Below are 26,931 nucleotides of genomic sequence, written 5' to 3'. Positions count from 1 at the left end.
ATTTCTGTGTTTTATCCATTTTTACCATATTGACACAGCTTTCTTAAATATACCTGACTGTAAATGACTTTTTTTTTTCTTTTTTTTTTCTGTTCTAACTGTAATTGTGTGATCATTTATTCTTTATCTTCCATGTCTGAAGTGTTGTCGTTTGTGCATAGGAGCAGATTTGTAGATGTGGTGTGAGAGAGAGAGAGAGAGAGAGAGAGAGCGAGAGAAAGAAGAGGCCCTTGGATAAATAAAAATGGCAGTTCGCCAACGTTGAGGGAAAGAATTCCAGTATATCATGTACATACAGCGAATAATATTGTTTCAACATGCCAATATCATTATCCTTGAGTTTTTTATTTTTTTTTCAAAACCTCTTATTTTAACAATTACACATCTATTCTCTGAACTTCCATCTTTCAGGAATTAAACGGTCATTTTTAGTACATTGCAACGAGGCTGTATGCTTTGTCATTAATCAAAACACACAAACAGAAAATTCAGAAGTTTTTACATTGTATGCTTTATTAATGGATCATGGTTTCGAACGGTTTCATTTTTTCATGATGATTTCTATGCAATCAAGCACAATGGAACAAAGATGTGCCATGGAATATATATTTTTTTTTTTTGTGTGTGTGTTTTTCTTTTTTAGATGTGATGCTCCTGTGATTGTGGATTTTTGGGTGAGTGAAGTGATGGGTCCACATGTTAACAGGAGGATAGCCATAGAACTTACCTGACACCTTCTACTCCTGTATTTTACTTGCACTACAGCAACATTTTGCTTTGTAGAAGACATACACAGCTTTGTAAAGATGCACAACTGTCTAATGCTGTAGACCAAGAATTAACAGTTTGTATTTATTAAAAAAAATTACAATAAAAGAATCTTGTAACTGATCTTTCCTGATCCTGTCATTATTTCATATTAGGACATGTAGTCCTAAAATAAGGCTTTTTCTTTGACCTCTCAGTCCATTTCTGCCTTTTTTTTTTTAACATTTATTATAAAGTAACATAAAACATAAAGACAATGTTGACTGCATTTGAAAGCATCTCAAGAACACATGTTATTACATATGCAAAAAGCTACATAAATAAATTAAGCCTTCAACTTTCACACTGACTGGCTTTTTCATTTGCAAAGCAGTTCTTCAAATATTCTTCAAAAGCACATCATGCTTTATGAATCCAATCTGGAGACACATATATTTCATATTTACAGATTTTTCCAATAGGAAACAAAAAGACCGTAAGAAAATCCCTTGTACATAATTAACACGCATCACAAATACAAACCATTGCATAAGAGAAAAAGAAGCCAGAAGAAAGTCAGGATCCTCCCACAGGCAGAGAGCATGATTGCCACCTGTTAGTTCATGACTTCTGGGTGACCATAGTAACTCTCCAACTCGGCAAAGATGTCGTTGGGGTTTTTGCAGCTGAGGTTACAGAAGCATGCCTGGACCCACAGCATCTTCCACGTGAATCCCGTCCCGTTAGGACACTCGAACTCTACGTCGATGGTTTTGGACTTGTAGGGGATGCAGCAGCGCTCATCTGTGCAGACACCGCAGTATTTGGGCCTGTACTGCTTCCTGCTGGTGCAGCCAGAGATGGTGAGGTTTGAGGGTAGTTCTTCCCTGTATATGTTCAGACATTTCTTTCCTGGCTGAAGAAAGAAGGGAGTAGAAAGGTGTAAAGTCTGGGAACCTTTTAACAAGCAGTTTTCATCATTCAATTTGTTTGACCACTTAAGATATTAAACAGAATCACTACCTTGATGTGTTTGGTGATGTCGACCTCACAGGGCCGCAGGTTGCAAAGGCGAGATTCTCTGACCAGCTCACACTGCTCGTTGGCGTTAGAGATCCTCAGGGACAGGCCGCGGCCACAGGTCTTTGAGCAGGGGCTCCACGAGGTAGTCTGGGTAATGCAGTTCTTGTGCCAGCTCCTGGTCTCAGCTGGGGAAGCTGGATCAGAGAAGTGAGGTAAATAGATCATGTCGACAAACTGCTACAAATATCAGAGTTTATTTGTGATACAGACTGATACAACTAATAATAATAACGTGAGAGAAAAGTCAAAAGCCCTGAAAGAGAAGCTATTACCAAGAGAAGCATAGGAACACTGCCTCCCCTTCTGCTGTCTCTGTTTTTAATCTACATCTTTAAATTGGGTTTGTCTTGTAATCTGGATCTGGTTTGTATCCTTATGCAACACAAAGAGATCTTAGTTCACATTGATCCCTCCACAGCACTGCTGCAATACAGGACTGGAAACTGGACATGACCCAAAAACAGTGTGAGGGCTTCCACAGGAAAGGATTGGTCTGTTCCTGCACACACACCCAAACCTCATGATCCTCTTGGACTCACATATGTGTTTATTGCCAATTCCAAACACAGCTGCTGCTACTTATCAAATCCAATCTTATCCATCTGCTATTTAAAAAACAATATAAATTCTACTTTGCATTCCATGGCCTCTTACATCCATGTACAATACATTCAACTGTACATATGAAGTTATTCAGTGAACTGAATCTACAATGATATCTTCCAGATCAGAGTTCTCTAAAAAGCTAACCCTAAGAAATTTACATAACCATGCTTATAAAGCAATGACAATCATTTCCCTAGTTTATTCCCTCGTACCTAGTTTTTGTGTTCTCTTACAATACTTGAAGCATTCGTTTTCAGACTTTTCATTTCAGCAGGCTGGAAGGAAATTAGGGGATTTGGCAGTGCTATTGGGACTTGTAAAAAAGAAAAAGTTTGCAAGATAAAGCCCAACTTCACCAAGCAACAGAAAACATGAGCCCCTCTAGTGTATATATATCTAAGGCGCCCTACCCTCTACTGCATGTCGTGGCGCCGTCTTGCGCCCTCTTTTGGGTTCATCACAGATCCATTGCTCACAGCATTGTCCCCGGACTTTAACCCGGCGTGGGGTTTGGCACCAAACCCGCGGAGGCTGGGACTCTGTGCACAGCGCCACGCAGCCGATGGCACCATTCACACACACACACTCATATTTACAGCTGGGCTTGAAGCTCTGCCCGTTACGGTAGATCACGCCATCATGCTCGCAGCCTGTTCCAACCATATCTGGCAGAGGGGAACAACAAGCAGTCAGTCACATATTATAGAGACATGCAAGGCAAACTGCACACATGGAAATCAGAATCAGAACATGGAATCATAATTAAGTAGTTATGAATGAAACTATTCTTAGGATGTAAAAATCTATGACATTGTAGGTGAACTAGAGAATGTATTTCCTGCAGAAAATGCTTGTGAATGCTAAAAAGCTGTTGGTGTTGAGGCCTGAAGTCAGTTAGGAGTCAGTCAGTTGGTCAGTTAGTCCATCATGTTAGCTGACAAATAACACCTCTTCTCCTTTCTTCATCTCCTCTCCTCCATTTTTTGTTCCTCTCCTCTTCTCGTCCTCTCCTTTTCTTCTTCTCCTGTGGCAGTACGTGTTGCTAAAGTGATTTGCGCAGTTGGAACAAAGAAATATTCGGATTTGGCCGAATATTGGGCCGAATCCTAGCACTGAAACCAGGATTCGGCTTCGCTCGGCCCAATATGATGATACATAAACTGTGATTTGGTAGAAATCGTGCTTGATATCAGAATGCCCATTCAGCCCAATAAATGCCAAAGTCTTGTTTTCAGTTTAAACTTGTAATTATTTTTCTACATTAAAGTAAGGCGATACAGTATATCCACAAAGAGAAGTTGTTTTGAGCTGTGTTAAGCGATTTCCCGAAGATTTCCCATTAAAGGGAAATTTTGCTGTGTTTTTTTGCCGATTTCGTGAAAACCGCACGGCAAATCTTTTAGAAAAGTCATAGCACACCATTCTTGACTATTACACACGTTTTGATGTGTTGGCAACGCTCCGTGACTAGTAGCAGGACAAAAATGTGGCGGAATAATAAGTATGGGGGATAATAGTCATTGTGCCGATTGCTGCTATTGCAGCACATCGGCACACTGAAAAAGTGATAAAAAGCCATAGTATAGTATGTCGAAAAAAGTGATAAAAAAAGCCATAATATACTATGTTGAAAAAAAGTGATAAAAAAGCCATATTATAGTATGTTGAAAAAAGTGATAAAAAGTCATAGTATAGCATGTCGAAAAGTCATAGTATAGGAATGTAAAAAAAATGATAAAAAGTCATAATATAGCATGTCAACAAAAGTCGAAGTATGATATGTCGACAAAAGTGATAAAAAAAAGTCATAGTATAGCATATTGAAAAAAGCCATGTTATAGTAAGTCGAAAAAAGTGATAAAAAGTCATAGTATAGTATGTTGAAAAAGTCATAGTATAGTATGTCGACAAAAATGATAAAAAAAAGTCATAGTATAGCATATCGAAAAAAAGCCATGTTATAGTAAGTCGAAAAAAAGTGATAAAAAAGCCGTAAAATTGTATGTCAAAAAAAGTGATAAAAAGTCATAGTATAGCATGTCGAAAAAGTCATAGTATAGGAATGTCAAAAAAATTATAAAAAGACATATTACTGCATGTAAACAAAAGTCATAGTATCATATGTCGAAAAAAGTCATATAAAAGTCATAGTATAGTATGTCGACAAAAGTGATGAAGAAAAGTCATAGTATAGCATATCGAAAAAAAAGTCATAGTATAGTATGTTGAAACAGACAAAGTTAGGGTCACTTTAACGTGTGTCCAGAGGAGCATGGTATTGATCCACCAACCTTGTCTAGCATGTAGAAAAAAGTAAAAAAAAAAGTGATAAAAAGTCATAGTATAGTATGTCGAAAACAATAATAAAATAGTATGTTGAAAAAAGTGATAAAAAGCCATAGTATAGTATGTTGAAAAAGTCATATTATAGTATGTCAAAAAAAGTGATAAAAAAGCCATAGTGTAGTATATCGAAAAGAATAATAATATAGTATGTTGAAAAAAGTGATAAAATGGCCATAGTATAGCATGTCAAAATAAAGTAATAAAAAAGCCATAGCATAGTATGTCGAAAAAAAGTGATAAAAAGTCATAGTATAGCATGTCGAAAAGTCATAGTATAGGAATGTCAAAAAAATTATAAAGTCATATTATAGCATGTCAAAAAAGTCATAGTATAGGAATGTCAAAGAAATTATAAAAATTAATATTATAGCATGTCAACAAAAATCATAGTATCATATGTCGAAAAAAGTCATATAAAAGTCATAGTATAGTATGTCGAAAAAAGTGATAAAAAGGCAATGTTATAGTAAGTCGAAAAAAGTGATAAAAAGCCATAGTATAGTATGTCAAAACACAGACAGGATAGAGACACATCCAGAGGAGCCTGGTATTAATTCTCCAACCTTGTGCTTACAAGACAACCATTCTACCTCCCAGCCATAGTAACAATCGTTGTTTGCAAAGTTGATAAAAAAAGCCATAGTATAGTGTGTCAAAAAAAGTGATAAAAAGTCATAGTATAGTATGTTGAAAAAGTCATAGTATAGTATGTCGACAAAAATGATTAAAAAAAAGTCATAGTATAGCATATCGAAAAAAAAGCCATGTTATAGTAAGTCGAAAAAAGTGATAAAAAAGCCGTAAAATTGTACGTCGAAAAAAGTGATAAAAAGTCATAGTATAGCATGTCGAAAAGTCATAGTATAGGAATGTCAAAAAAATTATAAAAAGACATATTATTGCATGTCAACAAAAGTCATAGTATCATATGTCGAAAAAAGTCATATAAAAGTCATAGTATAGTATGTCGACAAAAGTGATGAAGAAAAGTCATATCGAAAAAAAACATGTTTTAAGTAAGTCGAAAAAAGTGATAAAAAGCCGTAGTATAGTATGTCGAAACAGACAAAGTTAGGGACACTTTAACGTGTGTCCAGAGGAGCCTGGTATTGATCCACCAACCTTGTCTAGTATGTAGAAAAAAGTAAAAAAAAGTGAAAAAAGTCATAGTATAGTATGTTGAAAAAGTCATAGTATAGTATGTTGAAAAAAGTCATAGTACAGTATGTTGAAAAAAGTCATAGAATGGTATGTCTAAAAAAAGTCAGTATTGCATGTTGAAAAAAAACTAAAGTATAGTATGTTGAAAATAAGTGATGAAGAAATCATAGTATAGTACGACGAAAAAAGTCATAGTATAGTATGTCAAAAAAAGTCATGAAAAGGTGGGAATTAAACCTGGGTCAGAGCCTGCATTGCCTACTTGCTGGTGCTAGTAGCAGTGCCAACAACTGAGCCACTGTGCCACTAAAAACAATTATGTTGAAAACAGTCATAGCATAGTTTCTCGAAAAAAGACAATAAAAAAGTCCTAGTATGGTATGTCGAAAAAAGTGATAAAAAAGTCGTGGAATAGTATATCAAAAAAATTCATAGTCTTAGGCAAAACTCATAGCATAGTATGTCGAAAAAAGTCATAGTATGGTATGTAAAAAAAGTGATTAAAAGGTCATGGTATAGCATGTCAGAAAAAGTTGTTAGAGAAATTTTGATTTACATACTTTCTCTCTTGTTATTATTAAACTGTTTGCATAGAAAAATATTATACTGAATACTCTAAATAAGAGAACTGGAGCCATTGCGTGTCCTTGTCTGAGAACAGTGTGTTCCAGAGGGCATACATGCCCTGTCAGACCAGACAGGGGAGACGTCGTCGACGAGATAAACAACTGACGACACCAACTTTTGTATCATGATTATCACATTCTACGTTGTATTACAAAAGCTGCTGTAGAGAGCTTTTCGTTAGGTCATTGTCTGTACTATTCCATAGTGCGGAGAAGGCCTCCTCGTTGGGTTCTCGAGTAAAATGAACTTTAATATCTCTTCAGTGGTTCCGTCTATCCTTTGATAATGTATTTATTCTAACAAAAGTGATACAAAAATGTCATAGTAAAGTATTTAAAAAAAAGTCATAGTATAGCATGTCGAAATAAATTATAAAAAAGTCATAGTATGAATGTCGAAAGAAGTCATAGTATTGTATGTCGAAAAAAGGTATTACAAAGTCATAGTATGGTAGTCGAAAAAAAGTGATAAAAAAGTCATAGTATAGCATGATAAAAAAAAGTGATAAAAAAGTAATAGTATAGTATATCAAAAAGTCATAGCATAGTATGTCGAAAAAGTGATATCAAAGTCATAGTATAGTTTGTTGAAAAAAACATTAAAAAGCCTAAACAATATGTGGTAACAATATAATGACCTCACCATGAGCACCAGAAAGCATTTGCAGACATATTGATATGTAATATGTCTGGAAAAAGTCAAACAATGTGGGCATATTAGCGATTTGAAAAAGTGGCACTCAACTGGCAGGATTTTTAAGAAGGGCTGTCAATGAAGGAATGCTTGATTCACCCACACTGTACAGCCCTCAAAAACGCAAAAAAAAGCCTAAGGGAGCAAAAAACTTAAACAGTGATAACACAAAAACTGTAAAAGTGTTTACTAATAGCTGACGGTTTTGTGAATAGTTTAAAGTTAGAATTACATCTGTAGGTGAAAGTATGTGGGAGCAGTAGCATTTAGAAGTGGAAGAGGCCTGAAGAGGATTTAAAGATTGCTCCATTGACTTTCAATGACTTTTCAAGAAAAAAAGCTTAATATTTTAAAAAACTACAGTGGAGAAAAGTTGAATACAAGCACAAATGTCCTTAAAGAGCTGAACATTTTGATATTTGAATGTTTTTTGTAGCTGAAAGTATGCAGAAGTAGGCGACCGAAAGATTACAATACTGTGAATTCTGCTGAATCTGCATTCACACAATTACTTTCTGGTTTGACACTTTCTGTTGCAGGCTGATATCACACAATAGCAATGCTGTGAATTATGCTGTGAATGATAAAATGATAAAATACATACAATACATTAAGCAAGTGACTTTATTTTATTATGCACATCCCGACATTCACTATTTTAGTGTGAAAAGTGAAACAAATGGAAAGTCTAAATTAGATTTAGGCATAATTTTGGGCTACGGTTAGGGCTTAGTCTGGGGCAAGTGATCCTAAATAAAGAAAATAATTATAATAAAAACATTATGTTATACAAAAAGCTTTTTTTTTTTGCATGTTTCGGAGTTAGATTTCATTTCCCATGTGTTAACACGCCCAAAACATATGGAAGTCAGGCTTTTGAAGTCATTTCCATATGTGGTTTGTAATATGATCCACATCAAATTTGTGGACATGCAACTGTTGTCATTGAGTGAAGTTACTTAATTCAGCAGGATATTACAATGATAATGCAACTACAAACTACCGAAATAACAAAGAAAAATCAGAGGAGGCGAAAGAATTGCTTGCATGTGGCTGCCTGTGGTACCAAGCAGGCAACATTAAACTGCATCAGTATTCTAGTCAAGTGACACCTGTGTTGTGTTGCTAGGACAACCAGTGTTGATATGGCAGCAAACACCTGCTCTACTGAAACATAATCTGATCACTTGCAGTCTGTGCTGCGGTGTGGGCAGTGATCCAAAAACACATCAGAAAATAAACTGTGTAAAATCTTTGTTTTGTCGGTTTTGGTGAGTGACACTTACATGCACACACTCCTTTTTCGTACCTAGGCTTGTCCGAGCTGTAGTCGCAGTACAGTCCTTTGTGGTAGTCGCATGTGTCTGCCTCGTTGCACACCTCGCCCACCTGCCGGGCGCAGGTCTTGCAGCATTCACAGCCATCCATGAGGAGGCTCACGCCCAGCGGACAGGTAGGGGTGACATTGGGGCACTCGCAGGGCCACTTGCAGTACTGCGTGCGGTTGTACAGGTCCACAGCTGGGGATGTGAAGGCTATGGCAGGCGGCATGGCAGTGGAATTCTGGGAGTAGACCTGGAGAGAGGAAAGTGAACAAATTAGGCCTAAAAGACAACTTAAAAAAAAACCATGATGTGCAGTTCATATTTGTAGCCATTTCACTGAACCTTCACTACATTAAAAATACAGCATTATCTTTGGTCACACAGGCTTCAGTAGCTAGTCTTTCTCTGTGTTTGTGAAAAACCAAACAGTCATCTTTTATCACATGAAATGTATTTGACCCCATGTGGCGAGGCTCTCCTGAATTCTTTTATATCCTGCCCTCTTTGATAACCCTGTCTCAGAAAGTCGCTGATCCTAATAGTGTCAAACACCTTTGTTTCACTGCGTACACGGGTGGAACACATGGCAGCCTGCTAACGTCTGCTCTGTGCAATAAATCAATTAAGCCCATACAAATGAATTACACACCCAGTGGTCTTAAAGCAATGGCATAGTCTCGTCTTGTATGTACTTAACACTCTGGAAGCGTTCCATTATCATATTTAAAATCTGCAACAGTAACAAAATCCTGCCAATGAAACATGAACGTCAGTGTGTTTTGACTCTTACAAGCCAAGATCACACAGTTAACAGCTCTGTGGTTCTTAAAAGCAGATGTTCTCACTAAAACAGGCCACAGGAGCCACATTAACAGCATAGCACTTGGAGGTTAGTTTTAGACAGTGGATGCACGAATGTCAACAGAGGAAGCTTTTCTTCATTGGTTTAGAGTGTGTTTTTCTGATGACAGATATCACTATTTAAATGAATTTCTGCTTGTTTTGAGAACACAGTGTGCTTGGGAAAAATGCCAGAAGATGCTCTCTGGGTCATCGTTCAGTGAGGGAGAAACTGAGGTTGTCTTCTTAGGCATAGACAAGTTGACAAAACTATACATCCCTAAAACTAATATGGAACTTTTTTGGCAAAAATGCAGAGTATAATGCAACCAAAGTGTTAATGATTAAGACACATTAAAATCGTAGCAGACACGTACATCATAATTGCCACACTGTTGACTGGTCTAGACAGTCAGGCAACCAATGCACGGGAGGGCCAATATTGTCTGTATACTCACAAATATCATCCATATGCTCAGAGCACTGCACTCAAGTAAGGAGCTTCTGAGCCATGAAAAAAACAAATGCATTTACTCACATATGTGTGCATGCACACTTAATTCGCCATTAATTGTGAGGAAACATGCTTAATCATCTTATGCAAGCCGTGCATTATGTCATATCCCTAAGCTTGTTCTCAGCACTTCAATGGAATTATGGGCATATTAATAACTGCTGTGCTCAGTGTTAAAAGCTAATGCAGATAAATGAGTTTTAATCACGGCCGTGCCACTAAGACATTAGTGCCATTCCTCAGATGAGTACAATTTAGCTCTCAGGCTAATTTGTAGAGATGGGGAAACCAAAACAAAGAGGACAAAAGCTGTCCATCACTCTTAACAAATACAGGAGAGCAGAGAGAGGTGGGCGTTTCATAAGTTAATTATGAAAACATTCGGTAAAGCGTAATGCAATCATCAGCCTGAAATCGTTCATCTTTGCTGACTAAATTCACCATGATTTTATTTAAAAGGGATTTAAGCGCTGTCAGGAAAGGACAGAGCACTAAATGAGTTAGAGAACCATATTTAAGAAAACTAGAGCAAAACTAAAAGCAGAGAAAGACGCTCAAATAGTTGGGTGATCTCAAAATCTCAGAACCTCTTTGAATGTTTTCCAGCTGCCATGTTTTGTTGATGGCCAGTTAATTATAATGCTGTTTTCTTTTCTCTGTTTTGAAAAGTGACCATGATGACTAATGACCTTCCTTTCCCTGATGGTTTGATCTTTTCCCTCCTGTCAGATCAGATGACTTCTGATCTGTGCACAGGCATGGACAAACCCTTTGCAGGAAAGTGTGACAACATTTTATAAAACGAAAGTGGGGAAATAGACAAACTGTCACTGGGGTATTGCTTTCTTAAATTTCTCTCCAAAAGCTTGTGACACTTAAAGGAGGAAGCATGGCTTTGAACAGTTTAAACATGTTCATACTTTGAAAGATGCTATGAAAAATTGCATTACTATATTACATTACATTATCAGCTCAAATGATAGTAGCCTAATAACATCCCATATGAAATAATGCATTATTATGACCTATAATTTTGACAAGTGTTACATTGATTACTTTTCCTTTTACTAAATGGATTTAAAACTGGCAAAACTGAAAAGACTGCATGATATTTGGGAATAAATCACTGATTTCTTCTTTTACCCAAGCATTCAATTCCCAAAAGGTGATCCAAAGACTTATAGATAATGGGAGAATAGATGATACAGAAAAAAAGCTGTGTCCTATACAACCACGAGGTGGCACTAGCATATAACAAACGATGGGAAGTAAAGCTGCAGAGTAGCAACTGCCAGCATCTCACTCTGCAAATTTAACCGGGGTGGTTGATGACAAAACGACTTCTCTTCGCTAAAATGGGGTTCAGGTTAGTCAGTCCATTCAATCAAGCTTACTCTTTCACAAGTCAAGAAAACATGCCATACTGACTAATCTTTTAAGGGCCACAGTTACAGATCTACAGCCAACTTATTTTTGATATCATCACATTAATTTATGTTAGGCTACCCTGAAAAACGACGTGGTTACTATAAACTTGCAATTGAGTACCACAAAACTCCTTAAAGGGATATAAACTATATAAATAGACGTAAACGTCCTTACAGCAAGAGTTGGGAAAATAAAATAAAAACTGGCAGAAGTCACTAAACCTTATTGTGAATTAGCCTATACAAACACAAGTCCCCATAGCAAGGGTAACTTTTCATGTTGTAAAACACTAAATGGGCAATAGAGATGCAGAGAAATGTTAATCTCACAAGTTTTATCCCTACTGTGTGCATCCTGAAAGTGAGCTAAGTAGCCTACGCAGTTTGCACATTAAAAATGACTCTTTAAATAATCTATAATAAACATTCATTCATTCATCCCACCTGTTGAATCCCGGCTGCAGTTAGAATCCACAACAGGAGCCAACTCATCACTGGTGAGGAACTGCAAATGCATTGAAACCAGAATTAGTTCCGTTTTAAACGCATGCCACGCCGCTCTCCGCAGGTGTGCTACATCCTCCTCGTCCCGTCGCTGTCATCTCCGTGCAGCTCGCCTGCGTCCTGACCGGGACCGACAGTTTGTTAGAGTCCGGGCTGACGTAAGGTCTAAGTGGACGAGCCCCGCACTTGACAGGGGACGGGTTCTTCTCTTTCCCTCCGCTCCGCTTTCACCCGATCCTCCTCCTCAGCCCCGGTGGCTATAGGGCGTGTCTGGAAACCCAAAGACACTCAGGGCCAGACAGAGGTCCCTTTGACACAATGTGCTGCTCACATGCCCATTTGTACATTAAAAGAGTTATTGGTTGCTTTAATGATTTCTCATGTCCATGCTCCATACCAAACTCGCTCTTTCCTCCAATTACAGCGAGCGACATATGGGAATCATATTGTGTATGTAGCCTACACTAGATGCACATCTGCACATCTTATACACCATCATTTAGCTCACATTGTCACAGCGGGCTTGTTTGTGTGGACTAATGGTGTTATATAACTGAATAATCTGAGGCAATACTTCTTCAACTTTGTTAACTGTATTGTAGTTATTGCACTGAATTGCAATCTTCATATTGATTATACATATTGTCTGACGTTTCATGTAACAGCAATCTCATCTTATCTCACCTCATTTGTGCACACTTTAAGGCCACGCTTCCTCTACCACAGGCCACTCAGCTGTGGCTGAATTATCTAGCTGAATTATCTGAACTACACACAAATTGTTGAAAGCAAATATTTGCTTTTAAAAGAAACAAATAAACATACCCTGCAGGTTGCGTACCGCCTGCCTACAATACCTATTTTAAGGCTGGGTCTGTGTCTGGCCCACAGATGTTCAGTTCAAATTAATGACGTCATCTATGTCAAAGTCTGCTTTTTTGCTCTCTTTTCATTTTCCTAGAAATGTTAAGGTTTCTCTTTGAGATGATGCAGATGATTGCCAAAAGAATTCCACTTTACACTGCTTAGAAACCATTTATTTCAGTTATGCTGGTCTTCTCAAGAGAGGGGAAGCGTGATAGATGAGAAATGTGCACTTTGTCAAGGAGCAAGGTGCCCCAGATCTGAACCCCTATTATTTACAGTCCTCTAATCCCTGTCAGAGAGCTGTCAGCCTCTGAGCTGATCTGAGCAGCACTTCTCTCTCTGCTCTGAACGGGACGACCTGATCCGACTCCACAGCACAATGTACCCACTCTCTCTGTCTCTCTCTCACTCTCAATTTCTCTCCATCTTTACTTTTCCATCTCTGTCACTTTCTATTGCTCTTTCTTTCTTCTACTTCACTCCATTTCCATCCATCTCAGTTCATTGTTGTTTTTTTATTTACATTCATTTGTATCCCATGTAACCTATTCTGTACCATTTAAGGTTTAGTATTGTTTCTCTATTTTTGATTCTGGTTTCCTCAGTGATATTGTTTTTTTTTAATTCTTGAAATCTGAAAGTAAGTGTTCTCATTGTAATTTTTGATGATTTCCTATGTATGCAAACTAGGAACCCTCTGGGACTAAATGTACAGTATAAATATTATATAAACCCCTTGTTCAGTTAAGACTTTATCATCTTTTTCAAATGTTATCCTATTCCGTGCTGTTTTCATTAATCCTACTTGATTCTCTTTTTTCCATAAACATGAAAAATAAAGCTACAATTGGTAAAATAAGTTTTTTATGAGTGGCTAACATTTAGCTGTGCATTACTCACTTCATCAGTCTGTCTCTGTCCTCTTTAATCCTCTAACCTCTCTCTACATGTCTGTCACAAACTGGCTCTCTCACACACCAAAGGCCTTGCCATCGTCAACAGAAACAATACAGAGACAGGAGAGAAACGTTTAAAACTACAGGTGGTATCATTCACGCTCATGTCAGCATCTGTCCTCCATTTTCTGGTCTGATACGATAGCGGTAGTTAGTGTTAACTGCGGGGCTTCACATGGACCTACAGTATGCATCATTAGGTGACGTCAGTCAAAGTGGCGCTGCATGCCAACTTGTCTGTTATTTTGTGTCTGTTGTGGTGTATTTGGCAAAAATATCTCATAATGAAAGCCAGGTCTGAGGCGACTACTGCTTTGTTCTCACATGAAGTGGATATAGGGCTCAGTTTATCAGCTGACTTGAATTCAGAGTGTTTAATGATTAAGTCGAAGTTTAAAGGTGAAGGTTGTTTAAGGGAAAGGCTTAACAGGGAGTAAGAGCAGGAACAAAGAGCTCATTTAGCCTATTGTCTTAAAGTAATAGTTTGACATTTTTTGGAAATACGTTCTTTCGCTTCATTACCAACAGTAAATAAATGAGAAAATTGATACCACTCTGAAGTCTGTCCACAAAATGTGACGCTAAGCCTAGCAGTCGATTAGCATAGATCAGCATAAAGAATTGAAACAGGGGGAAACAGCTAGCCTGGCTCAGTTAAAAGGGTAACAAAATCCACCTACAAGCACCCCTAAAGCTAACTACTGTTATTAATGCAGTATATTTTGTTTGTTAATCCGTATGCAAACTTTTTACTGTAGTCACTGTGAGATTGCCAAGCAACAAGAGCTTAAAGCAACACTATGTAATTTTTCCCACGTCTGTCCCCCTACAGGTTGTCTCATTGGAACTATAGCTGCAGCTAAAAGTTAACTAATGTTGCCCTGACACAACAACCCGATAATCGGCCGTCGGACAGTCTGGCGAGGTCGGTGACTCAAGTCTGTTCGGTGTGTTCTATGCCGTCGTCCGTCGGAGGGGCTGTCGGCCTTCATTTTGGCCGACCTGACTTGCTGGGTCGGAGGGCGGGCAGTCGGACTCAATGACCAATCTGATTGGTGGAGTACTAACCCGGAAATGACGAGCAGAATGAGTGTGACTAAGCCTCTCAAAATCTGACGAAAATCTTTTAGACTGACCTTTGTTGATCTGAAATGAAGACAGATTCAGCAACTGCATGGCCTATTTCTCGCTTAAAATGTTTTCAGAAACACTTTTCGGTGAACTATCTTCGTAAAATATGAGATTGTATTCCGAATGAAGCCGCCATTATGCCCGTTTGTAAAATCCGGACTAGCCAGACCCACGTGACGCGCTCGTCCAATCAGCTGCCGCTTTTCATTTTTTGGGCGACAATACAGATTAGCGCCGCCTGCTGTTATGGAGTTGTATTACGTCTCGTGCACGCACAGAACATACTCTCAAGTCGGCGTCGCTTCGGTGTGTTCTGAGGCACTTTTTGGACCTCTGGGAGCTGACTGATCAGTCCGACTGCCTTTTCTGCCAACGGTCGGCCGTCGGGTTGGTGTGTCAGGGGCTTAAAAGGAAGGCACTGCTCCCAGCCAAGAAAGAGTTCCAGCATATTGTTATTTTAACATGTTGGTTAATGTGTTAATTTGTGAAATTTAGAGGTGCTGGCAGGCAGGTTTTTTAATTTTAAGAATTTTATTTTTTCATCAATCAGTGCCAGGTTAGCGGTTTTCCTGTTTCCAGTCTGTATGCTAAGCTAAGCTAACAGACTGCTGGTTGTAGTTTCATATTTAGTGTACAGACATGAGAGTAGTATTGATCTTTATATCTAACTCTCGACAAGAAATTGAATAAGCGTATTTTTCAAAATGTCGAACTATTCCTTTCATCCTCTTCAGGCCTTGAGGATATCCCAGCATGCATTGGATGTAGAGCTGGAAACACTTGGACATGTTCCCATCACTCACTCATTCATATTAATGGTGAATTAAAAGTTTCTTGATTTGCTTTAGACTGAAAGTCTGGGTGGAAACAGGCAATCTGCACACACAAACGACATTGAACCTGAGGTCAACAGCACTAATCAGTGTCACCCAATATTAGCATGTGCACCCTTAGACTCTTTGGGTGCATCACATTCCTGTATGTGAGGTAGAGTAAAACACAGCACCCCCTGAGCACTGGGTAATATCTGTCCCATGAGAATGAAAGAGCCAGTAAAGCATAAAGTATAAAAGTGAGATAGAGGGCCTGATTACGGGAGTCGACCATCTATGGCTCGAGTCAAAATCCCCTCATTAAAATGCCCTCAACTTACAGAGAAGCCTTGAAGTCAAACCGTGTTTTGGAAATCTTCGAGCTTCAAAGTCAAGTGGAGTCGGTAATCCTCCTTAGAATGGGAGAATGAATTTACAACACCTTGAGGCGACCAAAAACTGCTGAGGTGATACATAAAAAAGTTCAGCACATCACTAGTGTGGGAAAAAAGTTCACATTTTCTTTTTTCTCTGCAGCTAGTGGACTCATAATAGACTGTAAACTTCGGTAGTGTGTTTTTTGCAGTTTAAAACTGTCAAGATCAGAACAATCAGTCTTGCTACAAAAACATACTGACTGTATTTACAGTTAAAGGGCAGTTTGAAAGTTAATTTAAGGACAGGGCACTGAAATAATTAGAACATCTCCTAAATTAGCAAGAATAATTGGAAAAAGAAACCAGTAAAATATCCAATAACAGTGATGAAGACATTTTAAAGTAATAGTTTGCCAATTTGGGAAATAAGCTTATTTGTTTTCTTTCTGACAATTAGATAAGGAGATAGATCACTCTTCTGCCTGTACAGTAAATATAAAGCTCACATCAGCAGAGGGTTAGTTTAGTAAATTTATAAACTGGAAACAGCTAGCCTGGCCTTGTTGACGGTAACAACATCTGCCTGACGGCACCTCAATTAACACTTATATTTAAATATCTTATATATAAATCTTGTTCATACCATGCCTAAACCAAAATGTAAAAATGTCACATTGGGTTTCACGGTGGGTTCTACAGGAAGTGACTGAGCCCTGCAAAAAATAGTCCCTGTAAAACCACACCGTGTATGTTTTTATACTTCAATTTTTGTACAGATTAAACAAATGAGCTTTAGAAGTGCAGAGCCTTTTTTTTTTTTACCTCGAACAGAGACAGGCTAGCAGTTTCCCACCGTGTCAATTATGTATGTTAAGCTATATATTCATAGTACAGACATGAGCTTTGCAATCCACTCATCTATCTCTCAGCAAGAAAGCGCATTTGCATGTTTCCCAAAATCTCAAATTACACCTTTAAACTTGATTGAACTTTGTGAGCCATATGTAGGCCTTCGTGCTTAAACTATATGACTGGCTTGTTTGTGTGGATGTATGTGTGTGTGTGTGTGTCAGAGAAAGGGCATGGCAGGCTGTGCTCAGACCAGTCCAGTAATTATACTGCCTTTATATAGCTGTGGTCTGAGACTCATGGACTGAGGAAAACATCTGCTGGGCTCCACAGTTATGAGAATCCTACATGAACTCGAAGAGGTTTAATAGCGAGCGATTGCTCATGCAGCTCATGCAGAAACACTGTTTAACATGTAATACTGTATTATTGCTAGGTATATATGTATATAACTGGTATATAAATAGTCAACACTGTTGGCCTGGTAAAGCCAACAGTACACAAGTACATTTCAAACAAAGCTAAGCCCAAAATAATGCCTCTCAGTCAGCTGTTTAAACATCTGATCTATTACATCAGAGTTCAGAGTTCTTTATTGTGTCTCAAGGGGAAATTTTATTTGCATTTGGAGGTACAAAAAAAACAACAACAACAACAACACAATAAACAAGGCACAAAACATCAAAACATTCTAGCAGCACACAACCAACAGATTGATTGAGAACAATTTCAACACTACACACAGTGTACACAGTGTAAAATGAAGTCCCTTGAGATTGTCTTGAAAAGTGAGCATGTTTTATATGAGTAAGGTTGGGTAAAAATATATATTAATAATTGATGTATTGGGCGCCCGGATAGCTCAGTTGGTAGAGCGGGCGCCCATATATAGAGGTTTACTCCTCGACGCAGCGGGCCTGGGTTTGACTCCGAGCTGCAGCCCTTTGCTGCATGTCATTCCCCCCTCTCTCTCCCCTTTTATGTCTTCAGCTGTCCTGTCAATAAAGGCCTAAAAATGCCCAAAGAATAATCTTAAAAAAAAAAAAAAATAATTGATGTATTAATCCTTTGGCAGATTGCACAACTTTGAAAATGATTATCCACCTTAAGTAACAGGTCTTGAGAAGAAATGTTTGTATAAAAATCAAGTTTCCATTTATGCCTGTGTTTGTTGTTAAGTGGAAAATCTAACACATTCTGCAGACATTTAGTAAGTTACGATCCTGCCAAAAACAACTTTAATTTCAGTTTTTGGTCCAATGCTTTCGGCCCTGTATAATAGGCTTTGTATGAGAAGAGGTGTGTTATGCAAATGCATGCAGACATTTCCACACACAAGGACACACACCAGTGGCTAAAAGGTGAACAATAGTTTTCTTATGATTAAAATGATTTACATCAAAGGCCTTTAATAGCTATCATTATTTTCTCCGTGCAGCTGATTTCCACTGGCTGACCAGGCGGGGCTAGATTTATACGTTTATAAAATTTTTGTCTGACATTTCCTTTGCCTTTCAAAGACCAGCTTTAACATCTCCTCCTTAACTGTCTGCAGCTACACAACTAGACAATAACAGATCAATCAGGATAGTACCTGCCTGACTAAATGGAAATAAGAAGTTTAAGGACGCAATCTTTAGTCCAAGCCATATTTGAAGAACGTATTTTGTTGTAATTTTGTCTTTGGATTGCGTCAGCTTTTGGTTCACATTTTAAGGCACATTAGTCCACACATTATAACTACAGTAAACTACACAAACATTTCAGTTCCAAATTTATTTTTCATGTTTTTAAATTGTTAAGTTTGTTAATTCTTTCTTTAAAGTGATCAGGGAATACCTAAAAAAGAAAGTAAAGAATTCAGACACTAACAGCAAGTGACAAAGGACTTATACAAAGTAGATACATGGTTTGCCAACAGGATGGAGTTTAAAGGATTATTTCAGTGTTTCACTGAGTTTATCAAAAATTAAACATCTGTGTAAATATAGTTTTGGTGTCCAGGTAACATGAGTTGAAATTCCTCATCTCACGTCAGCCTTGTTCTGTGATTTAAGGCCAGGCTCAGACATGCCTCATGCAAATGTATTGCACATTTTGGTACTGTGCCAGCCTACAAATATCTTGTTAGCCTCTAACACAGTGTGCCTGCATCACGTACTGCTTTTATCATTTGTTTAGCTTTTGGCAGGCGAGAGATGACATGTAGACAAAGCGAGCGACTTAGAATGCTGCAAGATCCCAACTGCTCTCAAGATTATGACTTTTAACAAAATCTGTCTTTTAGAGCATTTGTGCATGGGTCAACAATAAGCAGCCCAGTGAGGCATATACATTTCAGCTCAGTATGGCTATGGCTGTAGTTCAAACCAAACACTGGCTTGAATTCTTTCAACTTAGTGTAGACATTGACTTTTTCATATACGCAAACATGTTTTGGTTATAAATGGCTGATTTGTTAAGGTCCTTTTCTTGATGGCATGAGCCCATCCCACTGTAGGAATGCATTGTCTTAGAGTGTTTACCCTGGCTAACCCACTATCTCTAAAGCCTCAGGATGTGTGATTTTAAAAAGCTTCCATTTGTAGTCAAGAATCAGCACAAGGTGCTATCTGACATACAGATGGGTACACAGCCCAGAGATCAGGCAACACTGAGACTTTTCAGCAGCTGTTTATAACAATGCCTCTGGATCCTGTTGTGCATATCCAAATAACTGACATGGCTAAATGACTTTGAGGCATTCTCAGGCTTTAATGCCAGATCTTACATCAGCATCTAATCCCCTCTGCATTCATGGAATCAGTCATTGGCAGTTCTGCAGGTATTTACCTTCATTCTGATACGGTCAAGTCGATGGTTGGAAATGACACATTTTGAAAGGCTGGAAAAATCACATTAGTGGCACAAGGAAAAGAAGAAGAGGAAAACACATTATAATCAGTGTGAGAGTCCTGGCTGCCTTATCTGCTCCAATGACATTCAAGAGGTTAAGGAGAATCTTGGAGCCATCGTGGCTGAATAGATTTTCTCAAAGTGAAGTGAAGCCATAAATGAGATTTAGAGCTAAGCACATCCCTGGAGAACCGTTCCAGCGAAAACCATACTTTAAACGTCGGCCTGGTTTATGCAATCACAACTCCAAACCTGCGGGGACCAGTTGAAAGTGGGACGATATGACAGGGCTTCCTTCTATGCCTTGCTCCATCTTCATAGAATATATAGAAGACTGAAAAGCTGTCAGCAATCATTCCAGGTAGATCCAGTCTTTTTCCTTTGACCTTTCGTGCTTTGTGAAGTTAGTATTAAGAGTGAACGAGGGCCAATTACGCACTGGGAGGAAAAACAACCTGCACATGGTGAAAATCTCTTCAGTAACATCTGCAATTGATGTATGGCCTCAAGTGTTTCCTGTTTTATCCATACACATTTTTCCAGTCATGGACAAAGTCTGCTACTGAAAATTAAAGTTTATATTTGTTTGTCCTATTTTATTCTAACAAATAAAAAAAAGATTTAATTAGTTTTTGAAGAATTACTGTGATTAACTACTTGAGTGAAAAGGATGGGGGTAAAGTTAAAATACAACGGCAGAAATAACCATGTACTCACCTTATCCTGGACTCTGAAGAAGGAAGTTGAGTGAGGGCTGGTCAGTTCGGGCTCGATACCTTGGACACAGATGACAAGGTGAATTCCAAAGTTAAAAACATCAGGCAGGAATGTCAGGAACGAGGTAAATGACAGGAATCACATTACACTTATTCAGCGATGGTTACATTACTGGAATGAACATTGTGAAGCATTTGCTCCCTCGCATGAGTACAGAAAAGGAATACTGTTATCTTTATCATTTGTTAAATCAATTGTAAAAACCTATCATGCTTTAGTGTTTAGGTGACTAGATGAAATGTACAACACTGTCCAGTTTTTCGGTCATCTAAAGTTTTCTAAAGTGTTAGCGTCAGCAGAGAAAGTCAAAGGTCATGCAGAGAATAACATCAGTGAACTTCCATTGGTCCACTTGCTTGAACTTAAAAAATATGGCTGTTTCTTCCTGCACATTAAAGTTGCATTATGAGCCTCCATACAAAATATTTCACATTTTGGTCAGATCAGTTTTTGTTATTACTATTGCATAAGGAAAAAGTAGGTATGCTGAAGTATAACTGAGCTATCCAGACACCAACTATTTGTCTTTGAGGTCAACTCAAAGGCTAAGCTTGATCTATGGTTCTGTGTTGAATCTATGGCATAGGTACGTACGTACGTAGGTATGCATGGATGGACCCTGCGCCGCTCCCTACCCAGTAGCCTGAAGTGCACCTCCCCAGAAATGTAACTAGACGTCGTGGCGATGCAGACCGCAACAACTGTGGACCAACAATTGGTTCGCTTGGCTGGGCTTGGTAGCGTCACATTTCCCCCTACTCATTTCCGGGTTCTCCTTCTCCGTTAACAACATGAAATCAAGGAGAGGGTTAACTTTTCTGCCACCGGAGTCGGTACTCTCTCCGAAGCTAATCCCTGTCACTCTCTCACTCGCTCTACCACACACTTGCCACGCATACACACATACCGGCTCTGCTATTCTCTTAAAGAGATATGCTAGAACGACGCATGACACACCAGCGCACAAGTATAAATCCTCACACGGGCGTAGGCCACTTAGGTAGGCTACGGCGTAGGCTCTGCGTAGAGTCTATACGTACTACTATAAACCAGCCCTTAATAGTTAAAGCTATCCTATGTAGCTTTGGCTAAACAGCGGCCACTGTGACCACAAGAGACAATTACAAGATAGCAGAAAGTACTAATCTATCTATCTAAAGTTTGCTAACATTATCTGACATTAAGCTACTGGTCATACCAGACCAAGTAAGGCTGTAGCAGGAAAACCCTTGAGTGTCGAATTGAACAGGGGTGGGTTTTATTGCTTATGAATTCAACTTTTTATTTGTAAGAGGACGATTGGGTTATTCATTCTTTCAAAAGTTACATAGTCTCACTCTAAAGAAAAAAAATGAAATATGCTTTAACTCTAAAAAAGACATTTATTTCCCTCATAAAGGACCTTTCAGTCCTGCCAGCTGTACGCCCGGGATCACAGTCTGCATTTTAATCTGTTCTGTCTCACATCAAACACACCAATGTGTGTGACGTTGAGCTTTCCAATACATCCTGCATCCATGACAGGATCTATATATTCAACTAAGCCAGCAAGCTTAGACAACCATGGTTACACAGTAAATGGACTGTAAATTTAAGAACTGTTGGCAATTCTTTTTCACAGTTCCATTGTGGATTGTTTCTCAGAAGAGTAATAAAGCAAATGATCTGCCTGAAATGCCAGCAGGAGCTGAATGATTTCGAACAGTGGCCAGTGGAAAAATAAGTTTAGAGTGTTTCCTGAAAAGGTACATCATCAGCTAGTCAGGGCCCAGCTAGTGAAATAGTTCAGTGTGTGTGTCAAATCTTTACTTTTACTGAGCTGAATGAGTAAAATATTGTTGGATGTAAAAACTTGTGATTTAGGTAAACGTGAAATCAGCTAACATGACATTTACATGACATTATCTGCTTAGGACTGTGCATTATTACATTCCACACAGCGACATGTCACTCATTACAAGTTTTCAGTGAGCAAAAACATGCTTACACCAAAGCTGACAACAGCATTAAAGTCTTTATCAGATCTGGCTCTGGGGCTTCTTTGGGATTTACACGTCTTAAAACAGCTGTTTATGTTTGTTGGTGGGGTGGATATATTTCACAGGTGCACAGTGAAAACATGCTTCATGAAAATAGCTTGCTGGCATATAATGACTGGGTAATAGGTGATGACGCAGAGATAAGCGGTAAACTCCCATCTGGAACGCTGAAGAGAGCGACTGCGTCCACTGATGCAGACTCTCATTATGGGCTTGGCAGGGCTGGCTGGCAGGGTAACTGATAGTTACCCTGCTCTGGATGTGAAGGCTGGCATTATCCTTGATGTGTGTGCATGTTAAGCGTGCATGTGGAGGCGGAGGGCGGGGCTGCCAGAATACACAGGTGGCCCACATGAAATCACTGATAACAGAGCTTGAATGATCCCCTGACATTAGGAACACTTTCCCTCTATGCAGAGCACACCTTTGGGGATTTCACTGCAGGGAGACTTGTTAGTTTAATGGCACAATTAGTGTAAGACTGAACCTCCTCCACTAATGACTGCATGATGTCAAATCTGTCCTGGAATAACCTAAGGTAACCTTACTGACTTTGAGAATTAAAGGGGCTCTCCACAGATTTTACACATGAAAGTCAGTTTACCCCTCATGCCGTATGACTCAGCCAGTTTAAACAGTTGTATAATGTCTCCTGTGGTTCTATAGGGAGATTTTTCCTGAAAAAAAATAACTGACAAAGTCATCAGGCACAGAGGGTCTAACAAAATACTGTATGCTATTCAGTTGCATTATGGGAAATGTAGGAGCTGCTATGTGTGGAGCTGGAGCCCTCAAGGCTGAAAGTCAGGCTATCTCCGCCTCTACTGTATCGATCTTGACCACTCTTTAAAATCTGTTTATGAAAGCACACTACTAAATCACTGGAGGACCCATTTAAGGCCTCTTTTAGGAAATGCACATGTAAATGCATGTTTCGCTTGCATTTACACCAAGGGTTGTGTTTGCTGTCTGTCCTTAAAGTTGTTATACATTATAGTTGCAATCAGTCCTTGTTGATTTGTTGACAACCATAGTTACTGTGGTAACAGAAAATGCAGTTTAATACTACAGCAAATAGTCCCTGAGCAACTGTTGGGTCAGAAATACAACAGAGGAGCAGCTGGTGTATCTGTTTACAGCGCAGCCAAACAAACGCCTGCCGTTTAAATCAGTGTTATTAGTTTTAGTGCTAACTATGCTGACAAATACATTGCGTTTCCTGTGACTGATTCTCAATAAAAGCCACATCTTATTTTGCCAGCTGAATGCTTTTAATGTGAAGCAGCAGCTGTAGGAAATGTTGGGTTTGCATTAGCAGTAAATTAATACAACTCTGATATTGCTGTGGGAGCGTGAACAGGCTAATATTGATGACCGGATTACATGCTGCATCGCTTCCTGTAAACCCTTATTTGTGTAAAAGCAATTTAAATCCAGTGTAGATATGGCAGACTCCACCACAAACAATGAAAACTACTATAAAGTGAGTTAATTACAGAGTGCAAATACATTAAATAGCTTTTGCTGAAAAAAGGCTGACCATAGTAATAAAAATGAGTGTTTTATTTTAGACCAGTATATGCATGATAAGGAATAGTGGCATCACATGTTAGTTATTTTGCCAAGAGGGTCCAGCCACAGTTCCCTAAAGTACCTTCACTTAACTACAGTAAGTGCCATCACATGGCCCAGGAATGGATTCTTTTAAAGATGGTCGCGGTTCACAGTAATTTCAGTGATGTAATTCTTTTGAGTAATATTTTCCTCTACATAGCTGAAAAAAAAAAGAAGCCATTAAGTCAGGTCTCAGACTGGAATGAATGTTTCAGGTCTGGAAAGGTTTTCAGGACTACAAGTTGTTGATGATTCACTGAGGAACTTTTGCTTTCCTGCCAGAAAAGACTAAACAGAGGACAACTTTGCAGCACTGTGCTCTCCCCCCTCACAAACTCTGCTTTAATGATGGAGGTTTGCAAATACAGGCTCAGATTTCTTAATGCAATTTCATCCAATTATGTTACCATTAAAGTCACCCAAAATTATCCTGCTGAAGTGTGCTTGGGGATAATATGCTATCTTATTATAGTTATTTTAAAATCACTAAATAAGCAAATAACGCTTTCGAAATTCATCCCAGGATTATTGTCATTTGTGAAAGCTGGGAGGAATGCATTAACGGATGTGAGAAGCAGGGAGGACTGATTACTTGTGCAGATGGTTTGGTGGATAAGATGCTCCAGATGCCTGTATGACCCACATGCAGTGACCACATTACATTAATGATTACAAGCTAACTGGTGGAGGATTTGGGGCTCTATATGCAAGTAATTTGGGCTAAAGTCTGTGGCTAAAAAATCTCCAGATACATACACATATAGCCACACACGCCCCGTTCCTTTCAATCCAGTTTGGACTCCAGTGGCTTTGCTTCTGTATTTAGATACTGCTCATTACAGTGTGAGAACACAACCGCATAAGGATTAACTACCGTACCGAGCATGTGGAATGTGTATTGTTTTTAGGAAAAGAGGAACTGTGGAAAAATTCATAATAACAATACTCAGCTCTTGCTTCCACTGCCTGCCAAAGAGCTTTAAAGGCATATGAACACATCTCGATTTAGACTTCTAGAAACAATGAGGGGAATTCCTTACAGTCAGTAATTTTAGACAGAGGGCATGGAAGTCACTTCTCCTTGAAATGTTCAAACACATCCAGTCGCCTACACAGCAGTCACTGGCAACTGTGGCTGATGGGCAGAGAGAATCGCTTTACAAGAGCGTGTTGCCCAGAAAAAGTGCTTACAAATCATTGACCAACACGTTTCTCAACGGGCACTGGGACATCAATCATGCACACCTCTTTCACAATTATCCACATGAGAGGAAGTCTGACAGCTAAATATCAGCTTTACTGCTAGCGTAACATCTGCAAACACCTGCTACACTGCTTTTATGAGCATTTTATGAATAAAAACATTTGGTACAAGTATATTTTGTAGTCACTCAAGCAGACAGATCTATAAAAAAAAAAAAAGTTTGGTGCATGGTTTTACCTGTAATGGTGTACAGCAGCTTAATGCTCTGATGGTTTAATTTCTTCCTGTTTAACTGCAGTAGCCTATAAGATGTTATTCATATAATTGCCAAATAAACACCTGCCTAATCCAATTTTAAACAAAGTGTTAAGAGTCAATTTAGACAGGAAGGAGTCTTGATCAATTACCTTAACTAATTTGGGAATGAGTTTCTCATCCCCATGTAATAAAGAGTCCATTGAGCTGGAGGTCAGTGTGGGAGGCTTCACTGGGCAAGTTTCACCTGTATCATTTCTGCTAGTGACTAATTCAACGACACATGGCCCTGGCACTGCCAGGGGTATGAGCCATGACCTGAAAAGAAAAAAAACGGAGGGAAATGTTCCCGAGTGAAGTAATAGCCTTTCATGCCTAAACTGTATATTTGAAAATTGTCACACACACACACACACCCCCTATCCATCTATTTTTCAGTAGAACATTTTTACTTTACATTTAACAGCTTTAGTTACTTTTTACACACACGTTAAAATTAAACTACACAACAGTAGTAAGAATAAGCTCTACCTCAAATTATAAGACTAGGGAGGCAAGACAGACTTCAAAATAAAACCAAACAGAAAACATGAACCAACTAAACAAACATACTTGACAAGGACTGGACGTGACAGTACCCCTCCCTCAAAAAGAACCTTAACAAAACAAGGACTGTCCACAGAAAAGGGCAAAATGTCCCGGGGGGGGCGGCAGAGGAGGTACGAACAAAAGCCAACCCTGGAAGGGCAGAGAGAGAACAAGAGACCACGTGGCTCGGGAACTGAGGACAGTGGGAACTCGAGAACTGAGAACAGTGGGGCTATGGGACCGAAAGGCTGCAGTCAGCAAAGCCCGGGGTCCAGGACTGCGAACCGCAGTGAACGTGGAAACCCTCAGGCAGCCGAATAGGACGACGAGGATTCTCAGGCAGCCGGCGGCGAAGGTGAAACCCCTCTGGTGGCGGAACAGGTCAGCAAAGGAGGATCCCCTCTGGAGACCGAGCAGGACGGCAAAGGCTGAGTCCCTCGTGACAGACAGGCCTGCGGCGAAGACGATACCCCTCTGGAAGCCAGGCAGGCCGAGCAGGTGAAGGGGCAGCTGGGCTGGAGCCAGGTGAAGGGGCAGCTGGGCAAAACACTGGGGACACGAGTCTCTGGGGTGCCAGGGGACAGCACAGTCTCTGGGGTGCCGGGCACCGGCAAAGTCTCTGGGATACTGCACAACACTGAGGGCTCTGGAGGACTGTTCATCAGCTGAAGTTTAGGACTGCTGCGCGTCAGCT

At 39.2% G+C, this 26,931-nt stretch overlaps 1 protein-coding gene across 1 annotated transcript; it reads right to left on the bottom strand.

Annotated features, from left to right (window-relative positions):
- Position 1: 1 nt before the first annotated feature.
- On the bottom strand, positions 2-12,143 carry ccn4a (cellular communication network factor 4a). The gene is made up of 5 exons (XM_078268423.1): positions 11,814-12,143; positions 8,550-8,838; positions 2,847-3,101; positions 1,771-1,964; positions 2-1,663 (listed from the first exon to the last, which is right to left on the bottom strand). Exons 1-5 carry the CDS (start codon positions 11,859-11,861, stop codon positions 1,364-1,366), a joined length of 1,086 nt encoding a protein of 361 aa, XP_078124549.1. The 5' UTR covers positions 11,862-12,143; the 3' UTR covers positions 2-1,363.
- Between the last annotated feature and the right edge of the window lie 14,788 nt (positions 12,144-26,931).

The sequence above is a fragment of the Sander vitreus genome, chromosome 14 (genome assembly GCF_031162955.1).
Source record: "Sander vitreus isolate 19-12246 chromosome 14, sanVit1, whole genome shotgun sequence".
NCBI classification, from domain to species: Eukaryota; Metazoa; Chordata; class Actinopteri; order Perciformes; family Percidae; genus Sander; species Sander vitreus.
Note: the sequence above shows the minus strand (reverse complement) of the source record. Positions and strands in the feature narration are given on the sequence as shown.

Bases quoted from the DNA above. Each gene is read 5' to 3' on its own strand.
- ccn4a (XM_078268423.1), bottom strand. From the start codon at position 11,861: ATGAGTTGGCTCCTGTTGTGGATTCTAACTGCAGCCGGGATTCAACAG. The intron at 3,102-8,549 runs GTAAGTGTCACT...CCCCTCTGCCAG, and splicing joins CGAAAAAGGAGTGTGTGCAT to ATATGGTTGGAACAGGCTGC. The intron at 1,664-1,770 runs GTAGTGATTCTG...TTCTTTCTTCAG, and splicing joins ACATCACCAAACACATCAAG to CCAGGAAAGAAATGTCTGAA.